This window comes from Ursus americanus, chromosome 9 (genome assembly GCF_024610735.1).
Source record: "Ursus americanus isolate L20-20 chromosome 9, mUrsAme1.1.p, whole genome shotgun sequence".
Lineage (NCBI taxonomy): Eukaryota > Metazoa > Chordata > Mammalia > Carnivora > Ursidae > Ursus > Ursus americanus.
In genome coordinates, this window is record NC_142135.1 from 758,430 (window position 1) to 786,368 (window position 27,939).

General features: G+C 56.7%; 2 protein-coding genes across 4 annotated transcripts; one reads left to right on the plus strand and one right to left on the minus strand.

The window, feature by feature from the left end:
* Positions 1-571: 571 nt before the first annotated feature.
* SPATC1 (spermatogenesis and centriole associated 1) lies at positions 572-22,182 on the minus strand. Its single transcript, XM_045777354.2, has 5 exons — positions 21,972-22,182; positions 7,538-8,233; positions 6,891-7,430; positions 6,628-6,767; positions 572-901 (listed from the first exon to the last, which is right to left on the minus strand). The coding sequence occupies exons 1-5, from the start codon at positions 22,180-22,182 to the stop codon at positions 572-574; spliced, it is 1,917 nt and encodes a 638-aa protein (XP_045633310.2).
* On the plus strand, positions 15,882-27,314 carry LOC123779351 (uncharacterized). 3 transcript variants are annotated; one of them, XM_087864499.1, is made up of 4 exons: positions 15,882-21,526; positions 21,974-22,168; positions 25,909-26,064; positions 26,356-27,314. In XM_087864499.1, exon 1 carries the CDS (start codon positions 17,113-17,115, stop codon positions 20,149-20,151), a length of 3,039 nt encoding a protein of 1,012 aa, XP_087720625.1. In that variant the 5' UTR covers positions 15,882-17,112; the 3' UTR covers positions 20,152-21,526; positions 21,974-22,168; positions 25,909-26,064; positions 26,356-27,314. The 3 variants fall into 3 exon arrangements, 2 of the variants coding, with proteins under 2 accessions (XP_087720625.1, XP_087720623.1); XM_087864497.1 differs by having other exon boundaries at positions 25,909-27,314; XR_006776182.2 differs by lacking the exons at positions 15,882-21,526; positions 25,909-26,064; positions 26,356-27,314 and adding exons at positions 21,721-21,831; positions 22,499-24,038.
* Positions 27,315-27,939: the final 625 nt, after the last annotated feature.

A 27,939-nucleotide genomic window follows, 5' to 3' on the forward strand; every position in this document is an offset into this window, starting at 1 on the left:
GTTTGGGTGAGGCTACTTTCTCCTGGTTCCCTCCCCTCCGTCTAACATCCTCTTGCCCTCAACAGAGGGTCCAAAGCCCTCCCTGCCCCCTCTCCTGCTTCGCTCCTCCCGCTCCTGGCCTAGTACGAGGGAAGGATTCCCATATCCACATCCTGTCTCCTCCCCACTTCTGCCTTGCACTCTGCACCCAGGCTTCAGCCCCAGGCACACCACTAAGGCTGCTGGCACCGAGCTTCTTGCTCTTCCCCTCCAAGTCTCCAAGTCTCGGGGGTTCCTGCTGCTCCCACTGCCAGGTGAGGGAAGCCTTGAGACCTTTGAACACACTCCCTTAGCCAAACTGCTGGCAAGCTTTGGCCTTGGGGCTTTCACCAAGAGCCCTGGGGTGGGCATGGAGCCCCAGAGCAGGCAGGGTTAAAGGGGTGCAGGGGAGTGGGGAGCTGGCCGGATACCCCAGAGGACACAGCACTACCCGAGTTCTGGCCCGGGCCCAGGGGCTAGCGTCTGTGGGAAGCTTTAATGGCTTTGCACCAGGGTGCACGGCGGGGTGGACCTGGGCTGGCGCGAGCCAGTGTCACCAGATGAACATGGGCTTGCCGTCGTCATGCGCTAGCTGGCTGAGGCAGGAGAGCAGCAGCAGCGCGTCGGTGAGCATGCTGGGGTGCACCGTCTCCACCAGCACGCGCTGCAGGAAATCCATGGTGTAGGAGCCGCCCTCGGACGCTGCCAGCTCCGGCCTCTCGCGCAGGATGCCGTAGGCATTCACCAGCTGCTCGGTCAGCGCCGGGTGCACCCGCCCGTTGTAGCCCAGGCTCTGCAGCCGGTTCATGATGCTCACGTAGCGCTGTGTGAGCGTCTGGCACAGCTCCTCGTCCAGCTTGTGGTCGCTGGGGTTCAGGGAAGCCTGCGGGGAGAGCCGCCATCAGGGTCCCTCCGCCCTGCACTGGCAAGAAGGCGAGAGAGGGGCAAATGTGGTGGAGGGGTGTGGCTGTGCGTGGGGGGGGGGTGCAGGGGGAGGTGTCCTGGAGGTCCTAGCGGGTTGAGCTGGAGGGGAGAGTTCCCCAGACCCCCTCCTTGTTGCCTGCTCCACCCGCCAGCAGGGACTTGGCTGAGCTGAGGCTAGGAAATGCTGACAGTGCATGGCTGGGAGTCTGGAGGTGAAGGAAAGAGGAGGGGTCCCTGATGGCCACGGGGGTGCCCGGCCCATACCACTCAGGGGCTTTCCCAGGCCCCCTCCTGGTTCCCTGCCCTGAGACCTCCGCCCTCTCTCCAGGTCCCCTCTCTGTCACGCTGAGCTCCATCTTCAACACCCAGCACCCACGCCCCTCCTTCAGAGAGGCCCTGTCCTCCCCTCGTGCTGAACTGACCACCCCAGGCCCTGAGCCAAGCACCCTCGGTCTCAGCACTGGGGGTCCTGCTGCTCCTGTGGTGACCCCTCCTGGTACCTGGGGTCTGGCAGCAACAGGTGGGTCTCCACCCACTTCTTTTTTTTTTTTTTTTAAAGATTTTATTTATTTATTTGACAGAGATAGAGACAGCCAGCGAGAGAGGGAACACAAGCAGGGGGAGTGGGAGAGGAAGAAGCAGGCTCATAGCGGAGGAGCCTGATGTGGGGCTCGATCCCAGATCACCGGGATCACGCCCTGAGCCGAAGGCAGACGCCTAACCGCTGTGCCACCCAGGCGCCCCTCCACCCACTTCTTCATTGCCTGTCCCCCCAGCCAGGCAGTGACTGCATCCCACAGCGTCTCACCAGGAAGCAGGAAGTCAGCGCCTCCTCTGCACTCCTGCCATTGCCTCTTGGGCATGTGACCTGCACATTCACTCAAGGCCCCCTGTGAAGGGCCCACACCCCGCTAAGGCTCTGCTGTAGCCATCTTGAAGTTCTTTATGATTTTGGACAAGGAGCCCTGTATTTTCATTTGCACTGAGTCCTGTGAATGATGTAGCTGTCAGAGGTGCAGCTGTGCCCAGACCCACGGGCTGACAGGTCTGAAGTAGTTGGAGGGGGTCTCTCCCTGCCTGAGCCCTCCCGCACTTCCCACTGCTCCACCTCTTGGGGCCTGATCTGGCCGTGCTCACCCCTTCCAACCATTCCCTGGGTGCCCACCAGCCTGGTTCTGAAGCCTCCAGAACCAGCTGCTCAGCCTCACCTTCTCCAGGAAAATCCTCTGTCCTCTCCTCTGGTCATGCGAACAGAGCATTGGACTCATGGCTGGGCTCAGCTAAGTGACCCCTGACCTCTGGGAGAGGCACCCAGGGCCCTATGCTCAGGACTTTGGGTGCACAGTCAACACTAGAACAAGCCTGTCTCCTTGATTCTAGGTTCCTCTTGGCCCCTAAGCCTTCTCCCTCCGTTTGCCGGTTCCTGTGCCCACATCAGCCAGACTGCAGAGCTCGGCCAACATGTGTGGGTAAGCAGGTGAACCTGCAGGTCTCCATGCTGAATGGCGCAGAGCGTGGCGGGTCGATAGCTGTAAGTCTCGGCCCCCTGTGGGGATGTCAGGACCCATCGTCTGCTCACTCTGGGGCTGTGGCTGAGCTCCTGCTTTGTGCCACACTGGGTGCATGGAGCTCACTGCACCTACCCTGCCAGGGTGGTGGACAGCAGAGAGGGGCACGGGTCCATTTACACTGAGAGACAAGGCCAAGGCTGCCCCAAAGAGGTGACCCCTTGAGAGTGGAGGGGCAGGCGAGGGGAATGAGTGGGGAGGAGCAGGAAGGCACCCCATTGAAGCCAGGGAGCCATGGGCGTGAGTCCCTGCCGCACCTTGCAGGCACTGGGAAGCAGGCAGGGCTGAGCAGAGCACGGCGGAGGGCTCTGTCCTAAAGGGTCCGAGATCTCTGGTCCATTGGCGCTGTGGCTTTAAAAGACCATGCTGACCATATAAGAGGATGGACAGAAGCTGGCAAGAGAGGGTGGGCGTCTTGTCCATCCTCCCACGGATGTTCTCAGCCCTCCCCTGTGCAGGGCACTGTAGCAGGTGATGGGATTCAAGCGTGAGCAGTCCTCTGAGTTCACAGGGGAGATAAGGCTTAGCAGGAGGACAGGACTGTGAGTGCTGCCACGGAGAGCAACCAGGCGGCCTGGGGGGCATTCTGGAGGGAGGGGACAGAGCTGATGTCTGATGGATGAGGACAACAGGGGCAAGGAACTTCCAGGACAAGGAACAGCATGCGTGGCATGGAAGGTGCCGGGAGGCAGAGCACAGAGCAAGGGGCCCCCACGGAGAGCCAGTTTCAATGGCCGCTCCTATCACCATACTGGATCTGAGCCTCAGTTTCCCTGCTATGACGCGCAGGAAACCAGACCTCCTGACAGCTGTTCTGAAGATGAAAAGAAATGTCTCTAGGGGGTGCTGAGCACAGTGTCTGTGCTGGTCTGCACCAACACAAGGGGCTCCCATTTCTACAGGTCACATCAGTGGGCTCTCACATTGAACAGAATTGTGTTTCAAAGGAATAGAGGAGGGAGGGGCTTTCCCAGGAGGTTGGAGTTGGCCAGAGTATAGGTGGGTGTGTGGGGGGAGACAGCAAGGCCAACTGAGTGCCAGCTCTCACCCTCAAAGTCTCCTGCCCCTCATAGCATGTATCACCCCCTAAACCTCTAGCATGAATATTTATGGCTTTTCTTATTTACTGCAGGCCTCCGGGGAGTGGGTGAGCTCCTCGAGGGCAGAGACTGTCTATTTGGTATGAACTTGGCATGCACTGAATGCCCCATAATAGGAGTGAATGCCAGGGGACCGCGCTCCCGCCCCCCCGGCAGCAAGGCCTGACGTCACTAAGCCCGAGCCAATGGGACGAGACCGAGACTGTGAGTTCTGCCCCTGGGCCGAGTCCCGGACCCCTGGACCCTGTTGCCGCTGGGGGTTGGGCAGCAGGGTCCCACAGCCTGTGGGAGAAGTGGACACCTGGCTGCAGGTCTGTCACAGCAGCTGGGCATGTTCTCCGCAACAGTAGCGATGTTACGGACGTCGTAAATAACCGCAAACAGCATCTCAGGGCATTAAAACCCCCGGGGATGCAGAGTGGTTTAGGATCGGAATCAGAGCTTAAAAGGTGGCACAGCTGGGGGTGCCCTGGTGGCTCAGTCAGTTAGGCGTCTGCCTTCGGCTCAGGTCATGATCCCGGAGTCCTAGGATCGAGCCCCACATAGGGCTCCCTGCTCGGCGGGGAGCCTGCTTCTCCCTCTCCCTCTGCCTGCCCCTCTGCCTACTTGTGCTCTCCTTCTCTTTCTATCAAATAAATAAACAAAATCTTAAAAGAAAAAAAAGATGGCGCAGGTAACCGTGAACTTTTAAAGAAGATGGCCGGATTCCGTGGAGATTGTCCACGAGCCCTCATTCAGCAGTGGGGCTCTAGGAAAGCTTTTCAGCGGCCAACCCGCACAGCATTTGTGAAGCCAACGAGCCCGGTTTGGACACCAGGTTGGAGCCGGTTTAGTGGGTCTGGATAGAACTGAGGGATTCTAGCAACAGCCGATGCTGGGGTTCAACGTGCAGAAGCACAAGAGGTTCTGAGGAAGGACATAGAAATCTGGGCAAAGTGGGGGTGCGTGCTGATAGGAACCCGCAAATGGGCCACGGGGCGCGGGTGGCCTTGAGAGCAGGATGGTCTCTATGCTCCTCACGTGGCACCAGACCTCAGCCTGCAGCGGGCTCTGCAGAGGGCGAGCCAGGCGGTGTCTCCCGGCCCCGAAGGCGACTTCTGTGCGGGTGGGCTCCCGCAGACCCGCTTCTCAGGAGCTTGGGCGGCAAGGGTGTGGCCCTAGGCAGCACGGGTCATTGCCGATGGCAGGTGAGGGGCCGGTGGCTCTGGAATGGTGGCGGGGGAGCAGAATGGGCAGATGAGTGTTTGGTGAAGGCCACAGCACCCCCGGCCCGGGTCCCAAGACGGCAGCCGGGGCCCTGGCTGAGGGTGTCCAGCTCCTCGACTTCCCCAGATGCCGGAAGAAACCGCTGCTCTCACCTTCCTGCCTCCTCTCTAGGCCGCTTGGTGCCGTGACTGTTCGTTCCGCGGCCTAGGCCGTTATTCTCGCGCCGACCCCCACAGCGGTGGCCCCGCGTCTTCATCAGCTCCCGTCTCAACGGGCGTTCTCCAACAGTCGGGAACCCCTTCCACCATTTCCTACCCAACTTCACGTGGGAGCTCGACTTGTGCTTGTGATTAAATGTCTTCTTCGCCCCTTGCGCGTCGGATGTGACGTTTTAGACACATAACATTGTGCTTCTCCTCGTGGTTTGCCAGTGTTCAAACAGCCACGGCCGGTGTATGCTCGGGACACAGCAGTGGCGGCCCAGGTCCCCGGATGTGAGTCGGGGGTCGTCACACCAAACACGACCACAGCGGGCGCCGCATATGCGAGCCGCAGAAACGGCAGGTGCATAGAACGACCGACACTGAAGGAAACTTCCCAGCAAAACTGCACCTTTGAACCAGGTTTGTCCTGGAACTTGACTCACGACCCTAAAATTCACGGTGAGGAGTGAAGGGCCCAAAGGAGCAGAGACAGTCCGGAAGAAGAGAGGTGCCCAGGCTGTCACTGTGCCGTGGGCTGGGGAGGGTCCGAGTGGCAGTCCCGAGAGCCCACACGTGTGGGCCCGGGCGGGAGGACCGAGGCAGGGCTGGGCAGCTCCCTTGCCCTCTACTGCTCTAGCCTTCAGTGAGACATGAGAAGTGCAAGCAATCAAGGAAAAAGTGGATAATTCTGATGACGCGACCAAAGGACACGCTAAGGAAAAGAAAAGGCAGGTGCGAGCCCGGGTACAAAGGGGCGCACTCGAACAGAAGTTAGGCCTGTGGATCGCACACCAGGTCTATGGTCTACTGGAAAGGACGCCTGAGAGAACGTGGCTGGGTGCACAGAGGGCTATTTCCCAAAGAAAGCCTAAACGGCCCACCTCCCCCACCCCGAGGCATGGGGTCCCACCCAGAGTTGGCGCATTGGTGGGGGAGGGGCACACATGCTGTCATTCTGGACAGCCACTTCTGGCATCCCGCCAAGCACAGCCCTTATCCCATGCCTGCTCCCCCTCCCATTGCCTTGGAGAGCTTCCCATGCATGGTGGCAAGGGAGACGTGCCCAAGCACCTTTGGGAAGCATTGTCCTCCGTGTCCCTCAACAGAAGCAGGCTCAGGGAATGGCATGCCAAGAATATACTGGAATGAGCCTGGGCCTGAGGCCCCTGGCCATGAGGCCATCAGCTGCTCAGAGGTTCTGGGACCTGCCCTTCCTGTGGCACCCCAGTGACCCTTGAGGGTACCAACGAGGTGGGGAAGACATCAGCTCTGCTAGTCTGGGGAGGGTCCCTGGTAGTGAGGGCTGGCCCTATGGAGGTCATCACAGTGGCAAAGGAGAAGAGTGCAAGCCTGACCACGCTCAGGACTTTCCCCTGCCCTGTCCCCTGGGGAGGCATGCGGCTAAGGGCACGGGCTCCTCATGCCAGACGCCCTGGCCGCTTGTACTGAACACCGTGCTTCCTTCATCCCAGGGGGGCCTCGGATCCTGGTGTGCTTGGCCAGGCTGGAGTGCGGGATCCCCCAGCAGCTCCTCCAAGGCCAGCATGCTCCCCGTCCCTGACAGGTGAAAGGAGCAGGCCCTCTGAGTGGGAGATGGGCCCCACATACCTGGATGATCTTCTCCGGAATGTTGGAGACAGTGAAGCCATAGAGACGCACACGCTCGGGGAAGATGCTGGACAGGATCCTACGGTCCAGCTGGAAGGCGATCTCCCCCACCAGCCTCTCCCAGGCTAGCTGCTTTGACTCTGGGGACAACAAGGGGTGGAAGGAGTGGTCGGTGGCCATGGTCAGCAGCCCAGGCTAGTGCCAGGGAGGTCTACAAGGCCATCAGGGGAGCCCCCGCCCCGTGCTGAACTTGTGTAACTGACCTCGGGGGCTCTCAGGGAACTTGCTGGTCTTTCGGTGGGCCAGCTTCCGTTCCAACTCGAGGATGCTTTTCCGAGAGGTCTCTGTGCCACGTGGGCCCCGGCTGTCGTTGACTGTAGCCGGGGAGGATGAAGTTCGGGGCGGGGAGTGGGGGTTTCGTGGAGGGGAGTGCGGGGTGGGCGAGGGCTGGGTGGGAGGGTGGTGTGCCCGGGTGGGAGATTGGGGGGGGCCCTGGGCAATGTGGGTGGTGCTCGAGGGGGTGTAGTTGGTGGTAGCTTGGGGGGCAGGAGTGGGGATAGGGACAAGGACTGTGGCAGTTGGAGAGACAGTTGGGGTGGTAGGGACAGATGCAGGAACTACTTGTCCCTGAGGGGCACTGGGCTGGGTCCGGGCATCTGAGCTGCTGTAGGAGAAGGTGGTCATGGGCCCAGGCGTGCCCCTGGTCCCGATAGGGGTGGAGGCCTGGATGGGTGAACCCACAAACGACATGCTGAAGGGCTCCAGGTCCTGGGTCGGCTGGGGATGCTCAGTGGAGATTGGGACTAGTGCCGCGGTGGGGCAGAAAGGAGAGAAGGAGGGTCAGGGCAGGACCAAGGACAGGCCTGGCGGGGGGAAAGGGGGCTGTTGTCCCTCTCCCTGAGCCAGTTACCTTTGGTGGTGGCGGGCCCTGCTCCAGCCGAGGGATGGGGTCCGGAGGGGCATCCTCGGAGCGGCTCTGACAGCCGCACCCTCGGGGCCTCCGACAGCACCAGGTTGCTCATGGGGTTGGCCAGAAGGTTCTGAGAAACACCTAGTGGAGCAGCCGTGGAGGTGAGCAGGGGGCTGCTCAGAGAGACGGCCACTGTGCCTGTCATCGGGGCCATCAGGGGGCTGCTCGGAGTCAGGGGTCCAGTTGAGGGCAGGCCCAGGGAGCTGGTCAGTGTGCCCCCCGGGGACACTGCCATGAGGCCGGTCAGATGGCCACTCGGAGTCAGGGGGCCAGTTGAGGGCAGGCCCAGGGAGCTGGTCAGTGTGCCCCCTGGGGACACTGCCATGGGGCCGGTCAGATGGCCGCTCGGAGTCAGGGGGCCAGTTGAGGGCAAGCCCAGGGAGCTGGCCAGTGTGCCCCCTGGGGACACTGCCATGGGGCCGGTCAGGAGGCTGGTGAGCGGGCCGCTCTGTGACATGGACCCTGGGCCAGGCAGCACTGTGTTGAGGGGGCCCGTCAGAGGGTTCACGATGGGGCCTGATGCGGGGCTGGGCTGCGGGCTGTTTAGCATGTCGGCCAGGGGCGCCAGAGTCATAATCCCCGCTTCATCCAGGATAGGCTCATTTGCTGCTGCCGGGGACGGGGGCAGGAAGACACCTGGGGGACACAGAGAAAGCACTGAGACCCCAGGCAGGCCCAGCGAGGAAGGGGCCTAGGCCAAGTTGCTTGCCTGCCTCTGATGAGCAGACCAGCTCTGAGCCTCATCTCTTAGGTGGGCCAGACAATGGCCCTCTACCTTTGGGGGGTCTGGGGGGCACCTCCACAGATCCCCCATGAGGGTCCGGCCCTTTGTCTCTCTGTCTTCTGAGGATGCCTTGCTCCTCCAGGCTCACTTCTCTGTACACCCGTCCCCGAGTCATAGGGACCTTCCCCAGCTGCCCACCCCTCCATGTGCCCACAGCACTGAGCTGCTGACCCTCACTGAGGAGGGTCTCCAGGTGGCTGGTCCCCCAGGTTGCCGAGTTGACCCATCCAGACCCTGGTGGGGAGCAGTGGGTCCCGGCCTCCTGCCCGCTGTTGTTGTGGGGACAGCCTAGCCTCCCCCGGTGGGGGCCCTCGGGGAGGCCGGGGCTAGAACAGGCAGTGTCTCTGGGAACAGGAAATGTGGGTTCAGGAGGGCAGGTTGGCCCAGACACTCGTCTTCACACTCGTGGGTCCCTGTGACGGGGCCTCACAGCCGTTTCCTTGGGTTCCTGAGGACAGTGCCCTTGAATGACCACTGTTGTAGGAGAGAAGGCCCCTGGGGGCACAGAAGCTGGGGGAGGGTGCAGGGAACTGCTACGCTCGTTCTAAAGCCCCACAGGCTGAGCCGCAGAAAAGTGAGCGTAAGATTAGAAGACGCGGGTAGCCCTCTCGCCCCACTGTTCGTCACGACGAAGCTCCGTGCTGCCTTGAAGACTTTCTCCACGCGTTTTATAGATCACGGGTCGACGAACCTTTTCCATGAAAGGCTGGTGGTAAATGTTTCCAGTTTCACAGGCCATCGGGTCTCTGTTGTAACAACTCAGCCCGGCCGCTGAGCTGGCGGGGCCGCCACAGACAACATGGAGACCAACGTGGGTCCGTGGCAACAGAGCTTCATTCACAGACACTCCTCTTTGAATTTCCTGTACTTTTGGAATGTCCAGAAATAGTATTCTTTTGATTTTCTTTCAACCATTAAAAAGGTAAAATTCGTGCTTAGCTCCAGGGCCACGTACCAACAGGGGGCAGCCTTATCTGTCCTCCACGTCCCTAGGTCCTCCCTGTCTTCTCCCTGGACCGCCTCCAGCACCACCCTTCTCAGAACAGTGCTCAGGGTGGCTGCCGGGCTCCCCGGCCAGGCTCGGGCTGTTCACGGAGACTCTTCCAATCCTTGGGCATGCAAATCGATTCCAATTTTCCCAATGACAAATAATTCTACTACATAGGTCTTTTTTTTATTAGGTTTTTAATTTTAATTCCAGCGTAGTTAATATACACCGTAATATTAGTTTCAGGGGTACAATATAGTGATTCAGCACTTGCACACGTCACCTGGTGCTCATTATGTCAGGACAAGTGCCCTCCCTAATCCCCATCACCTGCTTCCCCCACCCCCTCCTCCCCTCTGGCAACCATCAGTGTGTTCTCTAGAGTTAAGATACTGTTTCCTGGTTTGTCTCTCCCTCCCTCCCTCCCTCCCTCCCTCCTTCCCTCCATTTGCCTGTTTCTTAAATTCCACATATGAGTGAAATTTTGCGTAGCATAATACCCTCTAATTCCATCCATATCGTTGCAAAAGGCAAGATTTCATTAAAAAAATTTTTTTTAAAGGTTTTATTTATTTATTTGACAGAGAGAGACACAGCGAGAGAGGGAACACAAGCAGGGGGAGTGGGAGAGAGAGAAGCAGGCTTCCTGCTGAGCAGGGAGCCCGATGCGGTGCTTGATCTCAGGACACTGGAATCATGACCTGCGCCTAATGACTGAGCCACCCAGCCGCCCGTCATTCTTTTTTTATGCCTGAGTAATATTTCACGCTATGTATGTGTGTGTATGTACACACTGCATCTTCTTTATCTGTTCATCTATCGATGGAACTTGGGCTGCTTCCATATCTTCACTATTAGAGATAATGCTGTTATGAACATAGGGGTACATGTATCCCTTTGAATTACTGTTTTTGTATCTTTGGGGTAAATACCTAGTAGTGCAACTGCTGGGTCATAGGGTGGCTCTATTTTTAACTTTCTGAGGAACCTCCACACTGTTCTCCAGAGTGGCTGCACCAGCTTGCATTCCCACCAACAGTGTAAGAGGGCTCCCCTTTCTCCACATCCTCACCAACATCTATTGTTTCCTGTGTTGTTAATTTTAGCCATTCCTACCGGCGTGAGGTAATAGCTCATTGTGGTTCTGATCTGTGTTTCCCTGAAGATGAGTGATATTGACCATGATACCTATGTAAATCTTTATTATTGGTTCTTTCCCCTGAAAACAGACATTCTAGTGGTCCTTAATGCGTACTGCTAAATCTAACCTCCCTAAGACCCTCAGAAACATCCTGACATTCCTTTGGAAGTCCCTGGGCTTGTTTAAATCTATGCCCTCAGTTGGGGCGCCTGGGTAGCGTAGTCGTTGAGCGTCTGCCTTTGGCTCAGGGCGTGATCCCAGCGTTCCGGGAAGAGTCCTGGATCGGGCTCCTCACTGGGAGCCTGCTTCTTCCTCTCCCACTCCCCTGCTGTGTTCCTTCTCTCGCTGGCTGTCTCTCTGTCACATAAATAAATCTTTAAAAAAAAATTTATGCCCTTGGGACACTCTACAGAATATGTGGCAAGATATCCCAAAACTTTACTTAAAAAAATTAATTTTTTTATTTGAGAGAGAGAGAGCGCGAGCATGAGCCAGGTGAGGGGCAGAAGAAGAAGCAGACTTCCCGCTGAACAGAGAGCCTGATGTGGGGCTCCATCCCGGGACCCTGAGATCATGACCCAAGCCGAAGGCAGATGCTTAATTGATTGAGCGACCCAGGCGCCTCAGGAAAACTACAAACATTTTTGGAAGAAATTAAAGAAGATCTAATAAATGGAGAAGCACCCCATGTTCCTGAATTGGAAGATTTAATATTGTTGGTAACAATACTCCCCAAGTTCACCTGCAGATTCAATACAACGTGTCAGAATCCAAACTGACTTCTTTGCAGAGACTGACAAGCTGATCCTAAAATTCACAAAGAATTGCAAGGGACCCAGAATGGCCAAAGCCACATTTTAAAAGAGAGAAGCCATTGTTACAGGTGCCACTTAGCCACCCTGCACTTCTCCCTCTTACACTACCTAAGAAAGAAAGACAGAGAGAGAAGAAAGCAAGGAAGGAAGGGAGGAAGAAGAAAGTTGGAGAACTTAGTTTCAGATTTCAAAATTTAGTACAAAGCTGCAGAAATCAAGATTATGTGGCACTGGCATAGTGAGGGACATATAGGTCAATGGAGTAGAATAGGGAGTCCAGAAGTAAACCCATGTATCTGTGGTCTGATTTTCAACAAGGGGGCCAAGACTTCAATGGGGGAAAGAATAATCTTTTCAAAAAATGGTGATGAGACTACTGGAATCCACATGTAAAAGAATGAAGTTGGATGCTTACCTCGCACCATATACAAAAGTTAAATGGACCAAAGGCCTGAATGTAAGAACTAAAACTGTAAAATTCTCAGAAGAAAACATAGGTAAATTTCTATGACCCTGGATTTGGCCATGTATTCTTAGATGTGGCCCCAAAACTGGGAGCAACAAAAGAAACAATAGATGAGATGGATTTCATCAAAATTAAAAGCATCTGTGCTTCAAAAGATACCATCAAGAAAGTAAAAAGACAACCCATGGAATGAGAGAAAGTATTTGTGAGTCATACATTTGATAAGGGACCTGTACCCAGAATCTATAAAGAACTCTTACAACTCAATAATAAAAAAAAAAAAAACAAGTTGCCCGACTTAAAAATGGGCAAAGGACATGAACAGACACTCTCAAGGATGATATACAAAAGGCCAATTGGCACAGAAAAGATGCTCAGCATTATTATGCAACAGGGAAATGCAAATCAGAACCACTTCACACTCAGATGCCTATAATAAAAAGAATCAGATAATAAGTATGGGTAAGGATATGGAGAAATTGGAACACTCGTACATTGCTGGTGGGAATGAAAAATAGTGCAGCCACCTTGGGAAACAATCTGGCAGTTCCTCAAACAGTTACATGTACAGTTACCATATGACCCGGCAGTTCTACTCTTAGATACATACCCATGAAGAATGGAAACATAAATCCATCCAAAAACGCATGTATGGGTGTTTATAGCAGTGTTATTCACAATGGCCAAAAAGAGGAAACCACCCAAAAGTCCATTAACTGATGAATGGATAAGCAAAATGTGGTGTATCCATTAACGAAATAGTATTCATCCATGAAACAGCAACAACACATTCTAATAACCAGCTGAAAGTACTGATTCACTCTACAGCATGGATAAACCTTGAAAACATTGTGCTGGGTGAACGAAACCAGACACAAAAGCCACATACATATGATTCCATTTATAAGAAATGCCCAGAGTAGGCAAACCCATAAAGACAGAAAGTAGATAAATGGTTGCTGAGAGCTGTAGAGGGATAGGTGGTAGGAGCATCATAGCTAAAGGGTTTCTTTCTGGCTGATGAAGGGGTTCTAAAATTGTGGTGATGTTTGTGCAACCCTGTGAATATATGAAAAACTACTGAATCACAGACTATAAATGGGTGAGTTGTGTGGTATGTGAATTATATCTCAATAAAACTGTTATTTTAAAAATGATTCACTGGGGTCACAGGCATTTAGGTTAAAAAAAAAAAAACAAAACAAAACAATCAGGGGCCCCAGGGTGGCTCAGTCAGTTAAGCATCAAACTCTTGGTTTCTGCTCAGATCATGGTCTCTGGTGGTGGGATCCAGCCCTGTGTGGGGCTCTGCTCAGGGAGGAGTCCCCTCGAGATTCTTTCCCTCTGCCCCTCCTCCCCCTCTGCTCCTCCCTACATGGGTGCGTGGTGCTCGCTCTCTCTCTCCAATAAGTAAATAAATAAATAAACAAACAAATAAATAAAATCTTTTTAAAAATCAATTAAATGCAAATTATAAAAAGATTAAATAATCACATGTACATTTTGTATTAGAATACAAAGCTCTGGGACTGAAATATCTTGTTTAGTTTTAATTTGGATTTCAGTTAGTTAACATATGGTGTCATATTAGTCTCAGGTGTAGAGCACACTGATTCGACGGTTCCATACACCCCCCTGTGCTCATCACGACAGGTGGGCTCCTTAATCCCTATGCCCTGTTTAAGATGCCTCCCCCTCTGGTCACCATCAGGGTGTTCTCTATCTTTAACAGTCTGTTTCTTGGTTTGCCTTTCTCTTTCTTTTTCTCTCTTTTTCCCCTTTGCTCATTTGTTTTGTTTCCTAAATGCTACATATGAGTGAAATCAGATGCTATTGACACTGAAATCTCTTAAGCGGAGGCTGGCTGGGGACCCCTGTTCGCACCTCATGTCATGGCTTAAGCTCACAACCTCCAGATCAGAGTCACATGCTCCACCACCCAGCTAGCCACAGGCCCCCTTGCGTCTTTTTATAATTTATATTTAATTGGTTTAGATTTGTGAGTTGAAATGTTGCCAGGTTTAGAGTATTAGAACCTTAAAGAGTTTTGGATTCACTGCGTTTGTATTTATTTTACATGTAAGAATTATTTAGGGTCCAGGAAGTTTTGTTACATGGGACGATTAAAGTTAGACAAGCAAATGTCTTAGATTTGCAAATGCACTTTTACGGTGCATTAAACTGCTTAACTGAACTTCTGACCGCCCCCCCCAACTTGCTCCTCCCAGCGGCAATCCCTGCTTCGCGCTGCCTCCCCACTGGGGTCCCGGGCTGGGGGGGAGGGAGGTGGAGGGGACGGGATGGCGGCGGGGTTGGGGGTGGTCTTGCCCCAGGCCCCTCACCAGCCCCCTGTCTACCGCCTACCCTCGGGCCTCGGACACCGCCCCCGGCCCGCCCACCGCCCGGCCCTCAGCCTCGAACCCCGCCCCTGGAGCTCAGGGGCGGGCTCGGGAGGAGTCAGGTTCCCGTGGAAGACAGCGGCGGGGGCGGGGCTTTGCCTGGGGGCGGGGCTAGAGCTCCGGGGGCTGTTTCTTCGGACCCGGGAGGATGGAGAGGGAGGCTGGGAGCACAGAGGGGAGACGGGTGAGCTCAGGGGCTCCAGCCCACGGTTCCAACAGTGCTGTGGCGGCAGGAAAGGGGGAAAGAGCGAGGGGGGGTGATGACAGGTCCTGAGACAGGGGACCGGCCCTGAGGGTGGCGGGTCCGGGGCGCCGGTGGGGTGCCTGAGGAGGAGGAGGACGGGTCTCCAGGGGGACAGGTCCTGGGAGGACACATCTAGGATGCTGAGCGTCAGCTCCTGGGGTGGGTTTGCATCCTGGGGACCCTGGTCCTGAGGGGTGTGAGAAGAGTTTTGGGGGGCTGGCTGGGGTTCTTATGGAGGGATGGGTCCTGGGGCGAGGGGTTGGGGAAGGTCAGAGGAGACCCTGAGAGGGTGGACCGACTTTGAGGCGGGAAGGAAGCCCCTGGTTTGGGGGAAGCGCAGGGGCAGGGAGGTGGGGAGCAGGGGTGGTGAAAGCCCTTCTGGGAAAAGGATGTAGGCTGCCCCCTGCCTCAGGAACTTCTGGCAGCCTGCAGCCCCCAAGAGAGGACAGGGAGGAGGGCAGCAGGCAGTGGGGGCTGGGGAACAGAATGGCCTTAGGTGAAGGAGGAGTGGGGGGAGGTACCAGGAGGAGGAGCAATAGAGCCCCCACCCCTGGCTGCCCTGCCTGATGGCCTGTCCTGTCCTGACTAGGTCTGTGTTGGGAGCCAGGCGGACTAGTGGGGGCAGGGGCAGTCCACTTTAGTCACCTGAGCACTCAGTGTGGCCTCGTTTAGTCGCTCCTCCCACAGCCCTGACTTCCCCTCCATCCTGATGCATCCCAGCGCCGGGCTCTGAGCACACGCCAGAGCCCTCAGGAGCAGGAGGCCTTGAAGTCCTAATCCCATCCTGGCTCTTCCTCCCACCTGCCATGTTCACCGGGCCAAGGCCTGAACCTCTTGGCACCTGTTTTTTCCCTGTGAAGTTAATGCGGCCACAGCCACGGTGTCGTCACCTCCCGCTGCTCCGCTGACCCACGCTGACCATGAAGTGGTGCCCGTGCCCGGCTCAGAAGAACACCCGGCACCTGGTCTTGACGTCCCTGCTGACCTCCAGCACGCTGCCGTGTTTCTTTTCTCCGCATCAACAGCTCGGCCGTCCCTGTTTCCCTCTGTGAGGTGCCCAAACTTGCCCTTAGCTCTGCCTGCCGGCGAGGCGAGCGGGAGTGAGCGTCCCTGCCACCTCCCCGTCCCCACCCTGGCGAGTGCTGCTGGGGCAGGTTGGTGGCTGCTTTTATGAGCCACAGCCAGGAACAGCCAGATGCAGGTGCCGGGCTCCTCTCTCAGTTCCTTCCGAGCTCACTCTGTCGCAGACCTTCCTCGTCTTCCGCTCGCAGAGGATGTCGAGTTTACAGGGAAGACGGAAGCCCTGGTTCTGGAGCTTCTGCAGCCCCCTGCCTTCCTTGCCTCCAGGACAGGGGCAGGGCTGCCCTCCTCCCCTCCGGGAAGTGCCCCTGTTCTCTTCGGCACCTTCCACGCCTTCCCCAGTGTCTTCCCTCCCGAAGGTAACGAACTCGGGTATCTGCCGTCTCGAGAAGCTTGGCTGCAAGTTGTGGTCCAGCAGCTGCCTGCCTGTGGCCACACTTGAGGAACTAGGTCCAAGCCCCTGTCGTCTCGTTCCCTCTGGCACACTTGGCTCTTACCCTCAGGGCCTGGGCCGCTTGTGTCTGGTGGGGTTCAAGTCTAACCAAGCTTGTTCCCACCAGGTCATCGGAGGCCCCCACGTCTTTAGCACTTTTGTTGCCTGACCTCTCCGCAGCCTTTACTCCGTTGATGTGCTGCCCCTCATAGCTGTGTCTTGGCCTCCGTGACATTACTCATTGAGGTTTTGTCTCTGCTTCTCTCCTGTGCTGGCTCTGCTGCCCCTTCCCAGCTGGCCTCCTCCCTCCTGTGGCTTCAGCTGTGACCTCTCTTGAATCTTCTCTCTCCGGCCCTGATGTCTCCTGGAGCTTCAGCTCAGCAGTTGCCGCACGCAGGCGTCGTGTGTGCTCCCAGCCCGAGTGGGCCCGCGCTGTCGTGAGCACCCACAAGCCCAGGCTGTGTGTCCTCTTGCGGCCCTTGGCGGGGAGGGGTGCAGAGCTGGGAACTGCAGGGTTCACGAGGACACAGAACACAGGGGGTCCCAGAAAGAGGAAGTGGAGGTTGAGTTCACAAGAGCAAATCAAGAACAGAAGCCTGATTCCACGAGGAAGGCGAGTCATAAGGAGCGGGCCAGGGAGCAGGCAGAACGAGGAAGTGGCCAGAGAAGGTTCCTGTGAGGTCCCCGCAGGGATCTTTCCTGGCTGGATGAGGGGACGGAGACTTCTGCAGTCTCGGGAGGTCACGGCGCCCGTCACCCAGCCACTTCTGCCAGAACATCCTCTTTTGTCCCTCACGTCCCCCACTTCGTTTTCTTAAGTAACTCAAGGGATTTCTCTACCTCTGGTTCCCACATGGCCTCCCACCTGGATGAGTGCAAGAGCCTTGGCCTCCACCAGCTCCCTGCCTCGCTCTGGCCTCCTGCGGATCCCTTTCCCGCCCAGCAGGACTGAGCTTTCTGCAGCATAAGCATGGTTGCCCTGCCAGAAACTTCCCGGCCCTGCCGGCTGCCTTTAGGAGGTCACCTGCGGTCCTTGCTGAACTGACCTCTGCTGACCTTGTCAGCCACATTGTTCACCACTCACTGGCCCTGACACCCCCACTCAAGGTACAACTGCACAGACACTCCTGCTCACGGATACAACCTCACACTCACACTCACACTCATGGGTACAACCTCACACTCACAGATACAACCTCACACTCACACTCACGGATACAACCTCACACTCACACACTCACGGACACAACCTCACACTCACGGATACAACCTCACACTCACGGATACAACCACACACTCACACTCACGGATACAACCACACTCACACTCACACTCACGGATACAACCACACTCACACACGGATACAACCTCACACTCACGGATACAACCTCACTCTCACGGATATTACCTCACACTCACACTCACGGATACAGCCACACTCACACACTCACGGACACAACCTCGCACACTCACACTCACAGATACAACCACACTCACACTCACGGATAAAACCTCACACTCACACTCACGGACGCAACCTCACACACACTCACGGACACAACCTCGCACACTCACACTCACGGATACAACCTCACACATACACTCAGATACAACCACACTCACACTCACACTCACGGATACAACCACACTCACACACTCACGGACACATCACACACTCACACTCAGATACAACCACACTCACACACTCAGATACAACCACACACTCACACTCACACTCACGGATACAACCTCGCACTCACACCCAAACTCACGGATACAACCACACACACTCACGGACACAACCTCACACACTCAGACACAACCACACTCACACACGGATACAGCCACACACACACTGACGGACACAACCTCGCACACTCACACTCACAGATACAACCACACTCACACTCACGGATACAACCTCACACTCACACTCACACTCAGATACAACCTCACACTCACACTCAGATACAACCTCACACTCACACTCACACTCACACTCAGCTACAACCTCACACTCACACTCACGGACACAACCTCACACTCACACTCACACTCAGACACAACCACACTCACACTCAGATACACTCACACTCACAGATACAAACTCACACTCACACTCACACAGATACAACCACACTCACACTCACGGACACAACCTCACACGGACACAACCTCACACACTCAGATACAAACTCACACTCAGATACAACCACACTCACACTCACGGATACAACCTCACACTCACACTCACACTCACAGATACAACGACACACTCACACTCAGATACAACCTCACACTCACACTCAGATACAACCACACTCACACTCACGGACACAACCACACTCACACACACTCAGATACAACCACACCCTCACACTCACGGATAGAACCACACTCACACTCACGGATACAACCTCACACTCACACTCAGACACAACCTCACACTCACACTCAGACACAACCACACTCACACTCACAGATACAACCTCACACTCACACTCACGGACACAACCTCACACTCACACTCACACTCAGATACAACCTCACACTCACACACTCACGGATACCACCTCACACTCACGGATATTACCTCACGCTCACACACTCACGGACACAACCTCACACTCCCGAATACAACCTCACTCACGGATGCAACCTCACACTCACACTCACACTCACAGACACAACCTCACACTCACACTCACACTCACGAACACAACCTCACACTCACACTCACACTCACGGATACAACCTCACTCATGGATATTACCTCACACTCACACTCACCGATACAGCCACACTCACACACTCACGGACACAACCTCGCACACTCACAGATACAACCACACTCACACTCACACTCACGGACACAACCTCACACTCACATACTCACAGACACAACCTCGCACACTCACACTCACAGATACAACCACACTCACACTCACACTCACGGATACAACCACACTCACACTCACGGACACAACCTCACACTCACACTCAGATACAACCACACTCACACACTCAGACACAAACTCACACTCACAGACACCTCACACACTCACACTCACGGATACAACCACACTCACACTCACAGACCCAACCTCACACTCACACTCAGATACAACCACACTCACACTCAGACACAACCTCACACTCACACACTCAGACACAACCACACTCACACTCAGATACACTCACACTCATACTCACAGATACAACCTCACACTCACACTCACACGATACAACCACACTCACACTCACGGACACAATAACACTCACACTCAGATACAACCACACACTCACACTCACACTCACGGATACAACCTCACACTCACAGATATTACCTCACGCTCACACTCACACTCACGGATACAACCTCACACTCACGGATACAACCTCACACTCACACTCACGGATATTAGCTCACGCTCACACTCACACTCACGGATACAACCACACTCACACTCACGGATACATCACACTCACACTCACACTCACATACAACCATACACACACTAACGGATACAACCTCACACTCACGGATACAACCACACTCACACTCACACTCACGGACACAACCTCACACTCACGGACACAACCTCACACTCACACTCACACTCAGATACAACCACACTCACACTCACGGACACAACCTCACACTCACGGACACAACCTCACACTCACACTCACACGATACAACCACACTCACACTCACGGACACAATAACACTCACACTCAGATACAACCACACACTCACACTCACACTCACGGATACAACCTCACACTCACAGATATTACCTCACGCTCACACTCACACTCACGGACACAACCTCACACTCACGGACACAACCTCACACTCACACTCACACTCAGATACAACCACACTCACACTCTCACACTCAGATACAACCACACTCACACTCACAATCACACTCAGATACAACCACACTCACACTCATGGATACAACCTCACACTCACACTCACACTCATGGATACAACCACACTCACACTCACGGATACAACCACACACACTCACACTCACGGATACAACCACACTCACACTCACGGATACAACCTCACACTCACACACTCAGACACAACCACACTCACACTCAGATACACTCACACTCATACTCACAGATACAACCTCACACTCACACTCACACGATACAACCACACTCACACTCACGGACACAATAACACTCACACTCAGATACAACCACACACTCACACTCACACTCACGGATACAACCTCACACTCACGGATATTACCTCACGCTCACACTCACACTCACGGATACAACCTCACACTCACGGATACAACCTCACACTCACACTCACGGATATTAGCTCACGCTCACACTCACACTCACGGATACAACCACACTCACACTCACGGATACATCACACTCACACTCACACTCACATACAACCATACACTCACACTAACGGATACAACCTCACACTCACGGATACAACCACACTCACACTCACACTCACGGACACAACCTCACACTCACGGACACAACCTCACACTCACACTCACACTCAGATACAAACACACTCACACTCTCACACTCAGATACAACCACACTCACACTCACAATCACACTCAGATACAACCACACTCACACTCATGGATACAACCTCACACTCACACTCACACTCATGGATACAACCTCACACTCACACTCACGGATACAACCACACACACTCACACTCACGGATACAACCACACTCACACTCACGGATACAACCTCACACTCACACTCACACTCACGGACACAACCTCACACTCACACTCACACTCATACAACCACACTCACACTCATGGATACAACCTCACACTCACACTCACACTCATGGATACAACCTCACACTCACACTCACGGATACAACCACACTCACACTCACGGATACAACCTCACACTCACACTCACACTCACGAATACAACCTCACACACACAGATACAACCTCACACGGATACAACCTCACACTCAGGGATACAACCACACTCACACACTCACAGATACAACCTCACACTCAGGGATACAACCTCACACTCAGGGATACAACCACACTCACACTCATGCAGAGGCCCAGTTGGCTGAGACAGTCAAAGAGCGGAGTCCTCCTTTCAGGGAAGGAGGGCAGCTCCAGGCCGGCCTGTTGCCAGAAGGGCCCTCAGGAGGGCGGGGTGCAGGGCCTATGACGGGAACAGAGGGCACAGGGCTTCTCTGGCACAGGGAGGGCGCTGTAGGGAGCGGAGGGTGTGGTGTGACAACCACAGAATTTTATCACCTGCTAGCCCTGTGTGACTTTCCCCCACGCGCTGTCAGCAGTGGCGTGGCCACCGCCAGTCGCCCTCTGTTATCTTCAGTGCCAACCGGTTTCTGCCCCCTGCTTTCCAGCCTTCCCGCACCTCCCTGTTCCTATCACCGCACGCAGCTGTGCAGCGTCCCTGGCCTGCTGGCCTCCGGGAGCCGTCCTGGTTCAGTCCCCACACATCACCACTTCAGTGGCTTTTCTGCAAACACCTGCTGCTTCTTGGCTTTTTCTGAGTCACCCCAGCCTGTAGGTGTTCTGTGGCCGCAGGGCTCGGTCACACACTCATGCCTCCCAGACCCCAGCTTCAGTCCTGGCCTCTGACCCTGGCCCCTGGACTTGGGCTGTCGTTTGCCTCCTGGCCACCTCTAGGTGCAGAGGAATGGGGGTGCTGAGGGGGAGGGTGGGGGAGGGGGAGGGAGGCCGAGGGGGCGTGACACATTGGACCTGGCAGGGTGGCTCATTTGGATTCCAGAGCTAGGAAATTCTCTGTCTTTGGGGCTGCTTGGAAGTCCGGCTGAGGGGAGAGGAGCGGCCGGGCTGCGACCATCGGGGTGGGTGGGGCTTCCATCCCTGTGGTCTGTGTGCTCACCTGGCCTCCCCTCATCTGCTGGGGCCACCGTCCCAGCAGCTAGGAACTGTGCCCTCTCTCCGGGGCTTCCCGAGACCCCACCCTCCCTTCCCGCCGTCTTACAGTTTCCCGGGCGTTGAGAAGGGCTGGCCGCTGCCTCGCCAAGCCCCGAGCTGAACCCGCTGATGCCCAGGCCACCTGCTTGTGTCTTGATCGCCGACTTGAGCTCGTGATTCTCCCGAATGAGCCGCACCAGCTTCTTCAGCTCCTCGTTCTCCCTCACCAGCCTCTCGATCTGATGCCGAAGGCCCTCATAATTGGTGAGTAGAGACATGCCCCGGGGCAGCGGGACAGGGGCCTGAGGGAGGGCACTGCACCTGGAGGCTGCCCAGGGCCCCGGGCCTTGCCCGGGTTGGAGGAGGGCGCCAGAGTTTGCGACTCGCAAGCCTGGCCCAGGGGGCTCTGGGTATTGTGAGGTCAGAGCTGTGCCCTCCTCCTTGCCCTCTCTGCTCTCCATGCCTCCAGGCTGTGCCCAGGTCCTGCCCTGGCCTGGAGTGCACTGACCCTTCCTCTATTGGGCCCCCTTCGCTCTGCGGATGCCTGCTCTGTCCAGCCTCCTGCCGCCCAGCAAGCCCATCTCTGCTCTCTAGGCTTCCCTGCGGCCGTGTCTCTACCGTAGCGCTTACCCGGCTCTGTGCAGCTCGGCTCCCTCTACAGTGAGGCTGGGGGTCGGGCACCTCCCCAGCAGCCAGCAAAGGGCCCACGTGCCTGGCAGGTCGGTGACTCGTGAATAGCTGTTGAGTGAAAGCTCATTGCCCACCTTCCTGGCCAGGGTGCCCTTTCCTTGGGAGGCTGGACACCCGTGGATTTAGCCTGTCAGCCTCGTCCTGGGGACATTCTACCTTGGATAGCTGGACACTGGGCAGACTTTCTTCCAACCGAGGTGCTCAAAGCCTTTCTCTGACTGCCGATCCTGGGGCTCCCTTGTCCAAGCACCTGGCTCCCTAGGGCTTGGACTTTCCATTTCTGGTGACTTAGGGTCCCCTATTCCAACTCCCCCAGGGCAGCCCTCTGTGCCCACACTTCCGTTCTCCGACTCCTTGAATTTTCCTGACTGTGGTCCTTCGAGAACCCAAGACATGCCCCTCGTCAGGTTGTCAGGTTCCGAGAGTTCAGTCCTGTGAGTCCTCACCACGCTCCCTTTTTAAGAGCTATCAACACAGAGATCTTGGGGGGCCTGACCTTGGGAGTCAAGTGCGCCAGCATCCCAGGGGTCTCCACTGGCTCTGCAGGCGTCTGTTCTCAGACAGAGAGGACAGTGAAGCCCAGGTCTAAGGCGGAGGGCGCGCTCCTGGTAGGCAGGCGGGGGTGAGGATGGGCTTGGAGTCAGCCTGAGGTGAGCATTCTACCTGGACCTCACAATGGGGCCTGCCCCCACACCCTCCGACACCCCAGACTGTAATCCTGCTGAGTGACCCCGGCCCCGGAGGCCTGGCCCGACGTCTCTTCACCACCGTCTGCTGTTTATAGGACATCCTCCGGCGTGGGAGAATGAGCCTCTCATGGCCTTCCCGGTCGCCTGTACCAGCCAGCCCTGCCTCACCGTTGGCCTCTCCATGGGTTGATGCGTCTGGGCTGCTTGAATCGATGGCTCGGCGTGGCCGGGCTGTGGTGTCCAGGTGCTTGTCACACACTCGCTCGCACATTGCTGTGAAAGAACTTTGTAGGGCGGTTAACATCTACAATCGTTGATTTTAAGTCAAGGAAGTTACCTTCAATCATGTGGACAGACCTCATCTGATCAGTTGAAGGCCTTAAGAGCAGAAAGCTGAGGTTTTCCAGGGAAGGAGGACGTTGGCCTCAGGGCCATCCCCGAGAGCCTGCCTGAGTGTCCAGGCCGCTGGCCTGCTCTGTGGATTTGGACTTGTCAGCCCCCCATAATTATATGTGATGGTTCCTTAAAATAAGTCTCTTCACACACGAGAAACCTGACTGGCCCATCTGTATTGGGTACTGGGGCTCCTGTCCTCCCCGAACTGCTGAGCCCGGCTGTGCGGCAGGCCCTGCGTGGGAGTCCCGGTATTGTAGGCCCGAAGCTGGGAGCACGCTGTGCGTTCACCACACTGGGATTAAAATAAAACATTTAAAAAATAGAACAGGAAAAAAAAAGAAACTGGGGATTTAGCACTGGTCATGCTCAGGTGCTGTCCCTGCCTTCGGGGCCTTGCCCGGTGGGGAGGTGGACGCTGGTGGACGAGGGGTTGGGGTGGGAAGAGCTCTCTGGCCCCGCAGGGCAGGGTGCCCCACAGAAGGGGCTGCAGGTGGGGCCCGAGACGAAGGGGCGGAGTGTGGGGGGGGGGGCAGGCCCCGGCCGTGGCCCCGAGGCGGGTCTTCATCCTAGGGCCTTGCGCAGTCCTGGACAGGCTGTCAGGAAGGCAGTGCGGGGATGGGTCGGTGGGGAAAGAGCTGCCGAGCAGGCAGGAAGGGGGCCACTGTGGTCACCCAAGTGGCCACGGGCGGTGCCGTGGAGGTGGGGAGCCTGGGCAGAGCTGAGGAAGGTTTAGTGAGCACTGGACAGATGGATTTGGGCGTGGGCAAAACCGGGGACAGCCCCCAGGCTTCTGGTAAGAGCGTGGAGCCGCTGGTTACGCCAGCTCGGGAGGGAGGAAGTGGAGCTTCACGGAGGTCTTGCGTCAGGCTTGGGTGTGTGCTGCCGAGGGGCGCTGGCGTCCCATCCCCTTCCCAGACTGCGGCCCCACCGCCCGGTCCGTCCTGGGCGCCACGCCTCTGCCCTAAGCCTCTCCTTTGAGCACAGCTGGGGCAGAGGACTTGGTGAGCCCAGGCTCCTCTCCCAGCTCTGCGCTCACCTGCTCCCGCCTCTCTCATCTTCATTCCAATTTCTTTTTAAGATTTTATTTATTTGTCAGAAAGAGAGAGGGAACACAAGCAGGGGGAGCAGGAGGCAGAGGGAGATGCAGGCTCCCCGCTGAGCAGGGAGCCCGACGTGGGGCTCGATCCCAGGACCCTGAGATCAGGACCTGAGCCGAAGGCGGACGCTCTTCCAATTTGCTTATCTTGCTGTGGTTGCTGTTCTGTCGTGTACGAAGCACCTTTTGGTGCCCAAATCTCTGGGGCCCGGATTTTATAGAGAGCAAATGTTTGCGGAGAGCAAGAGCTTCGCCCAAAGCTTTATCCACACTCCCTGGGATGAGGCCTTTGGGCCGCGGGAGTCTGGGGAGGGAGAGGTGATGCGCTGCCTCCCCTGCTCTCTCCCTGCTCTTCCGTCTGAGCAATAGGACCCCAGCCGTCACTTCCGACCCCACGCAGGCTCCGGTCAGTGTCCCTCCTAGGCTCTTTAGGGGGTCACTGCGCACACACTGTCCCCACTTGCTTGTGCTGAGCCAGGCACTCCCACCTCTGGCCTCAGGTCATGGGCTCTGCAGTTTGTCCCCATTCACATCTTCCTCCTGAGATTCAGCTCAGACTCAGCTTGCGAGCCTCTGGGAAACTTTGCTCCCTCCTTGGCTTGGGATTCTTTGTAAGTTTCCTTGTGAAAGCCACGTTTTCAAGGCAAAACCTTGTCAAAGAACAGGGACCTTTAACCTGGAACTCTGTCCACACCCCTTTTGCCTCTGTCCACACGGACGGGCTGTTGTGTGCTGCCCCTCGGGCAGGAGCCAGAAGGAGCCACGGTGCCCCTGGCCAGTGCCTGTCCTGGCCGTCCTGGCTGTGCCCTCGTGTCCACACTGCCTGCTGTGGCCGTTCGCAACGTCCGTCACATCCTGCGGCTGATGAGGAGCTCCGGGTGGGATTTGCCCAGTCCGCCGGTGTCCTCCTGGATGCCGGCGTGGACGCCTGCCTTCCTTCCCCTCTCCTTCACTCCAGACAATGAAAGGGCCGTGGCCGCTCTTCGTGGGTGGTCACTGTATGCCAAGCACTGTGGTAACGGTCTCTGTGACGGTACGAGTCACCCCCTCCTACAGCCCACTGTGTCCCGCGCCTGCTCTCTACCCCGGGCCCCTGGGTCCCCGTGGCCACTCCGGTCTTCCTACCTTCCCAGCTTTCAGGCTGGGGGCTTGGTGCGGGCAGCCTGGTGTCTGGCCTGTTCTTCCTGCCTCCAGCCTCACCCCTTCTGGTGCAGCTGCTCCCACAGCGGACCCCCCACGGGATGTCGGCTCTGCTCAGAGAGAAGAGTCCGGGTGGTGTCCCGGGACAGGTAAGCATACTCTGTTCTGCGTGCACGGACCCCGCCTTGCTCCCTCAGCCCCCAGGAAGAGTCTGACCTGTGCCAGCCCCTCATCTCCTGCACCTCCAGCCCCTCAGCAGCTCCCCATGGGCTTTACGGAACCCAGCCCCTCCCACTGGTGCTTCCCTACCCCCCACCTGTCTCCTCGGGGCCACGGCCCATGAGCCTGCCCACCCGCAGTCTGGCCCCCCAGCCCAGGGCAGACCGGGTTCCTGAGTGAATGGCTGAATCGGCCTTTGCCCCGGCCCTTATTTCGCTTAGCACAATGGAACTAGATCCTTCAGAAGGAATTTTCACCAGGAATCTCCAAGAACACAGAGGGACGTGGTCAGCCGTGGAGGCCTGGTCTTAGGCCCCGTCGGAGCTTGCCTTCTCTTGGCCGGGCGGCCCTGGGAGTGTGTGGTCACCGCAGGCCGGGCCATCTCCTCTGTGGGCTGGGGGCCATCACACCCACCCTCGCTTCGTCTTGAGGGACTGATGATCTCTGAGGGTCGGTGCTGAGATCAGAGCTTGCACACGTCCCTCGATGCCTGGTCACGGCCCCAGACTCCATCTACCTGAGCCTGGTGCTGCCGGAGGACAGGCGGCTCTCATCGTGTGCGGGGGCCGGACGGTCTCAAGACAGACACACACTGGGTTGTCCGGAGAAGGTCACCAGACCTAGTGTCAGATACCAGGATCGGCAAAGGACGAGAGAGAGCCCGGCCCCTCTGCAGTGCCCACATCTCCCTTCCCCGGGCCCAGGGGCCACCCTGGCTCCCGCGCTTGCCTCCTAGTCCCAAGGTGGGCATCTGGGCTCTGGTCTCGGGGTCAGCTTTCCCAGTCTGCCTGTCCCCAGCCTGGACTCCTGCCAGGCTTGCCCCTGGGGAAGCGTCTTCTTCTGCTGCCTTTTCTGCCTGGTTTTAGAGGTTGTCGTCTTCTCTTGTCCCTCCTTCCGCTGCATCAAAACTACAGACCTCCTCAAACCCCGTCTCCTGCGAATGTCCCGTGGAGGCCTGGGTTTCCCGACATGATCTTCCTCGATCTAAGCGCATTTGCTGGGGGGGGGGGGGGGCTGGACACCTGCTTACGCCCTAAGACGTCTTCCCGTCAGCCTCTTCAGCCACAGCGTGGGGCCGCTGTCGGACGGGCACCGTAGGGCCCCCGGAACCCGTCTTCAGCCGGCCTGGGTCCCTGGGCCTCACGTTGACGAATGTCGCGCTACGATTTCAGACGCAGGTGAGCGGCGGTGCAGTTGGGACCCTTAGCTTGTCGTGGTGTCAAGCAGCTGGTTGGACGAGAGAAACCTCAACAAGTGGTCAGGGGTGCATTCGTTTCGGAGGGATCGACACGTCTGGGAACAGTCTGAGCATAAGGCAGGTTTTGTTGGTTTATGTGCAAATACGTCCAAGAGAAATGTGAAAACAGCCAACATCGCACCCCGCTGAACAGACCACCAAACGCCCTGGCCTCAGAGGCCGGCCGTGCCCGTGCGTCACTGTCACTGGGTGCTGACCCTGCCTGCTGTCACAACTTCCCCAACCCAACCAGGCGCAGCACAGGCGGCAGCCCCGCCCCTGCCCAGCGCCCCCCCCCCAGCTTCCAGGAAACACCACTCCCGCTGCAGCGTCAGCACCTCCTAACCCCTCAGCGCCGTGCGCCAGTGGGCCGCGCCGCTGGCATGTGTGCTAGGCTCCTGCCATCGGTGTCTGAGGAAGGTCTGGGTGCTCTGCCTCTCGCCCTGTGTTTCTCACCAGTCTTTGGGTTTTACTGGCTGTTCAGCCCCCACCCCACCTGCCACATGGCTCTGGGTGGTCAGTTAACCGCCACAAGCTGTCGATTCCTCCCCTGTGCCCCAGCCCCCTT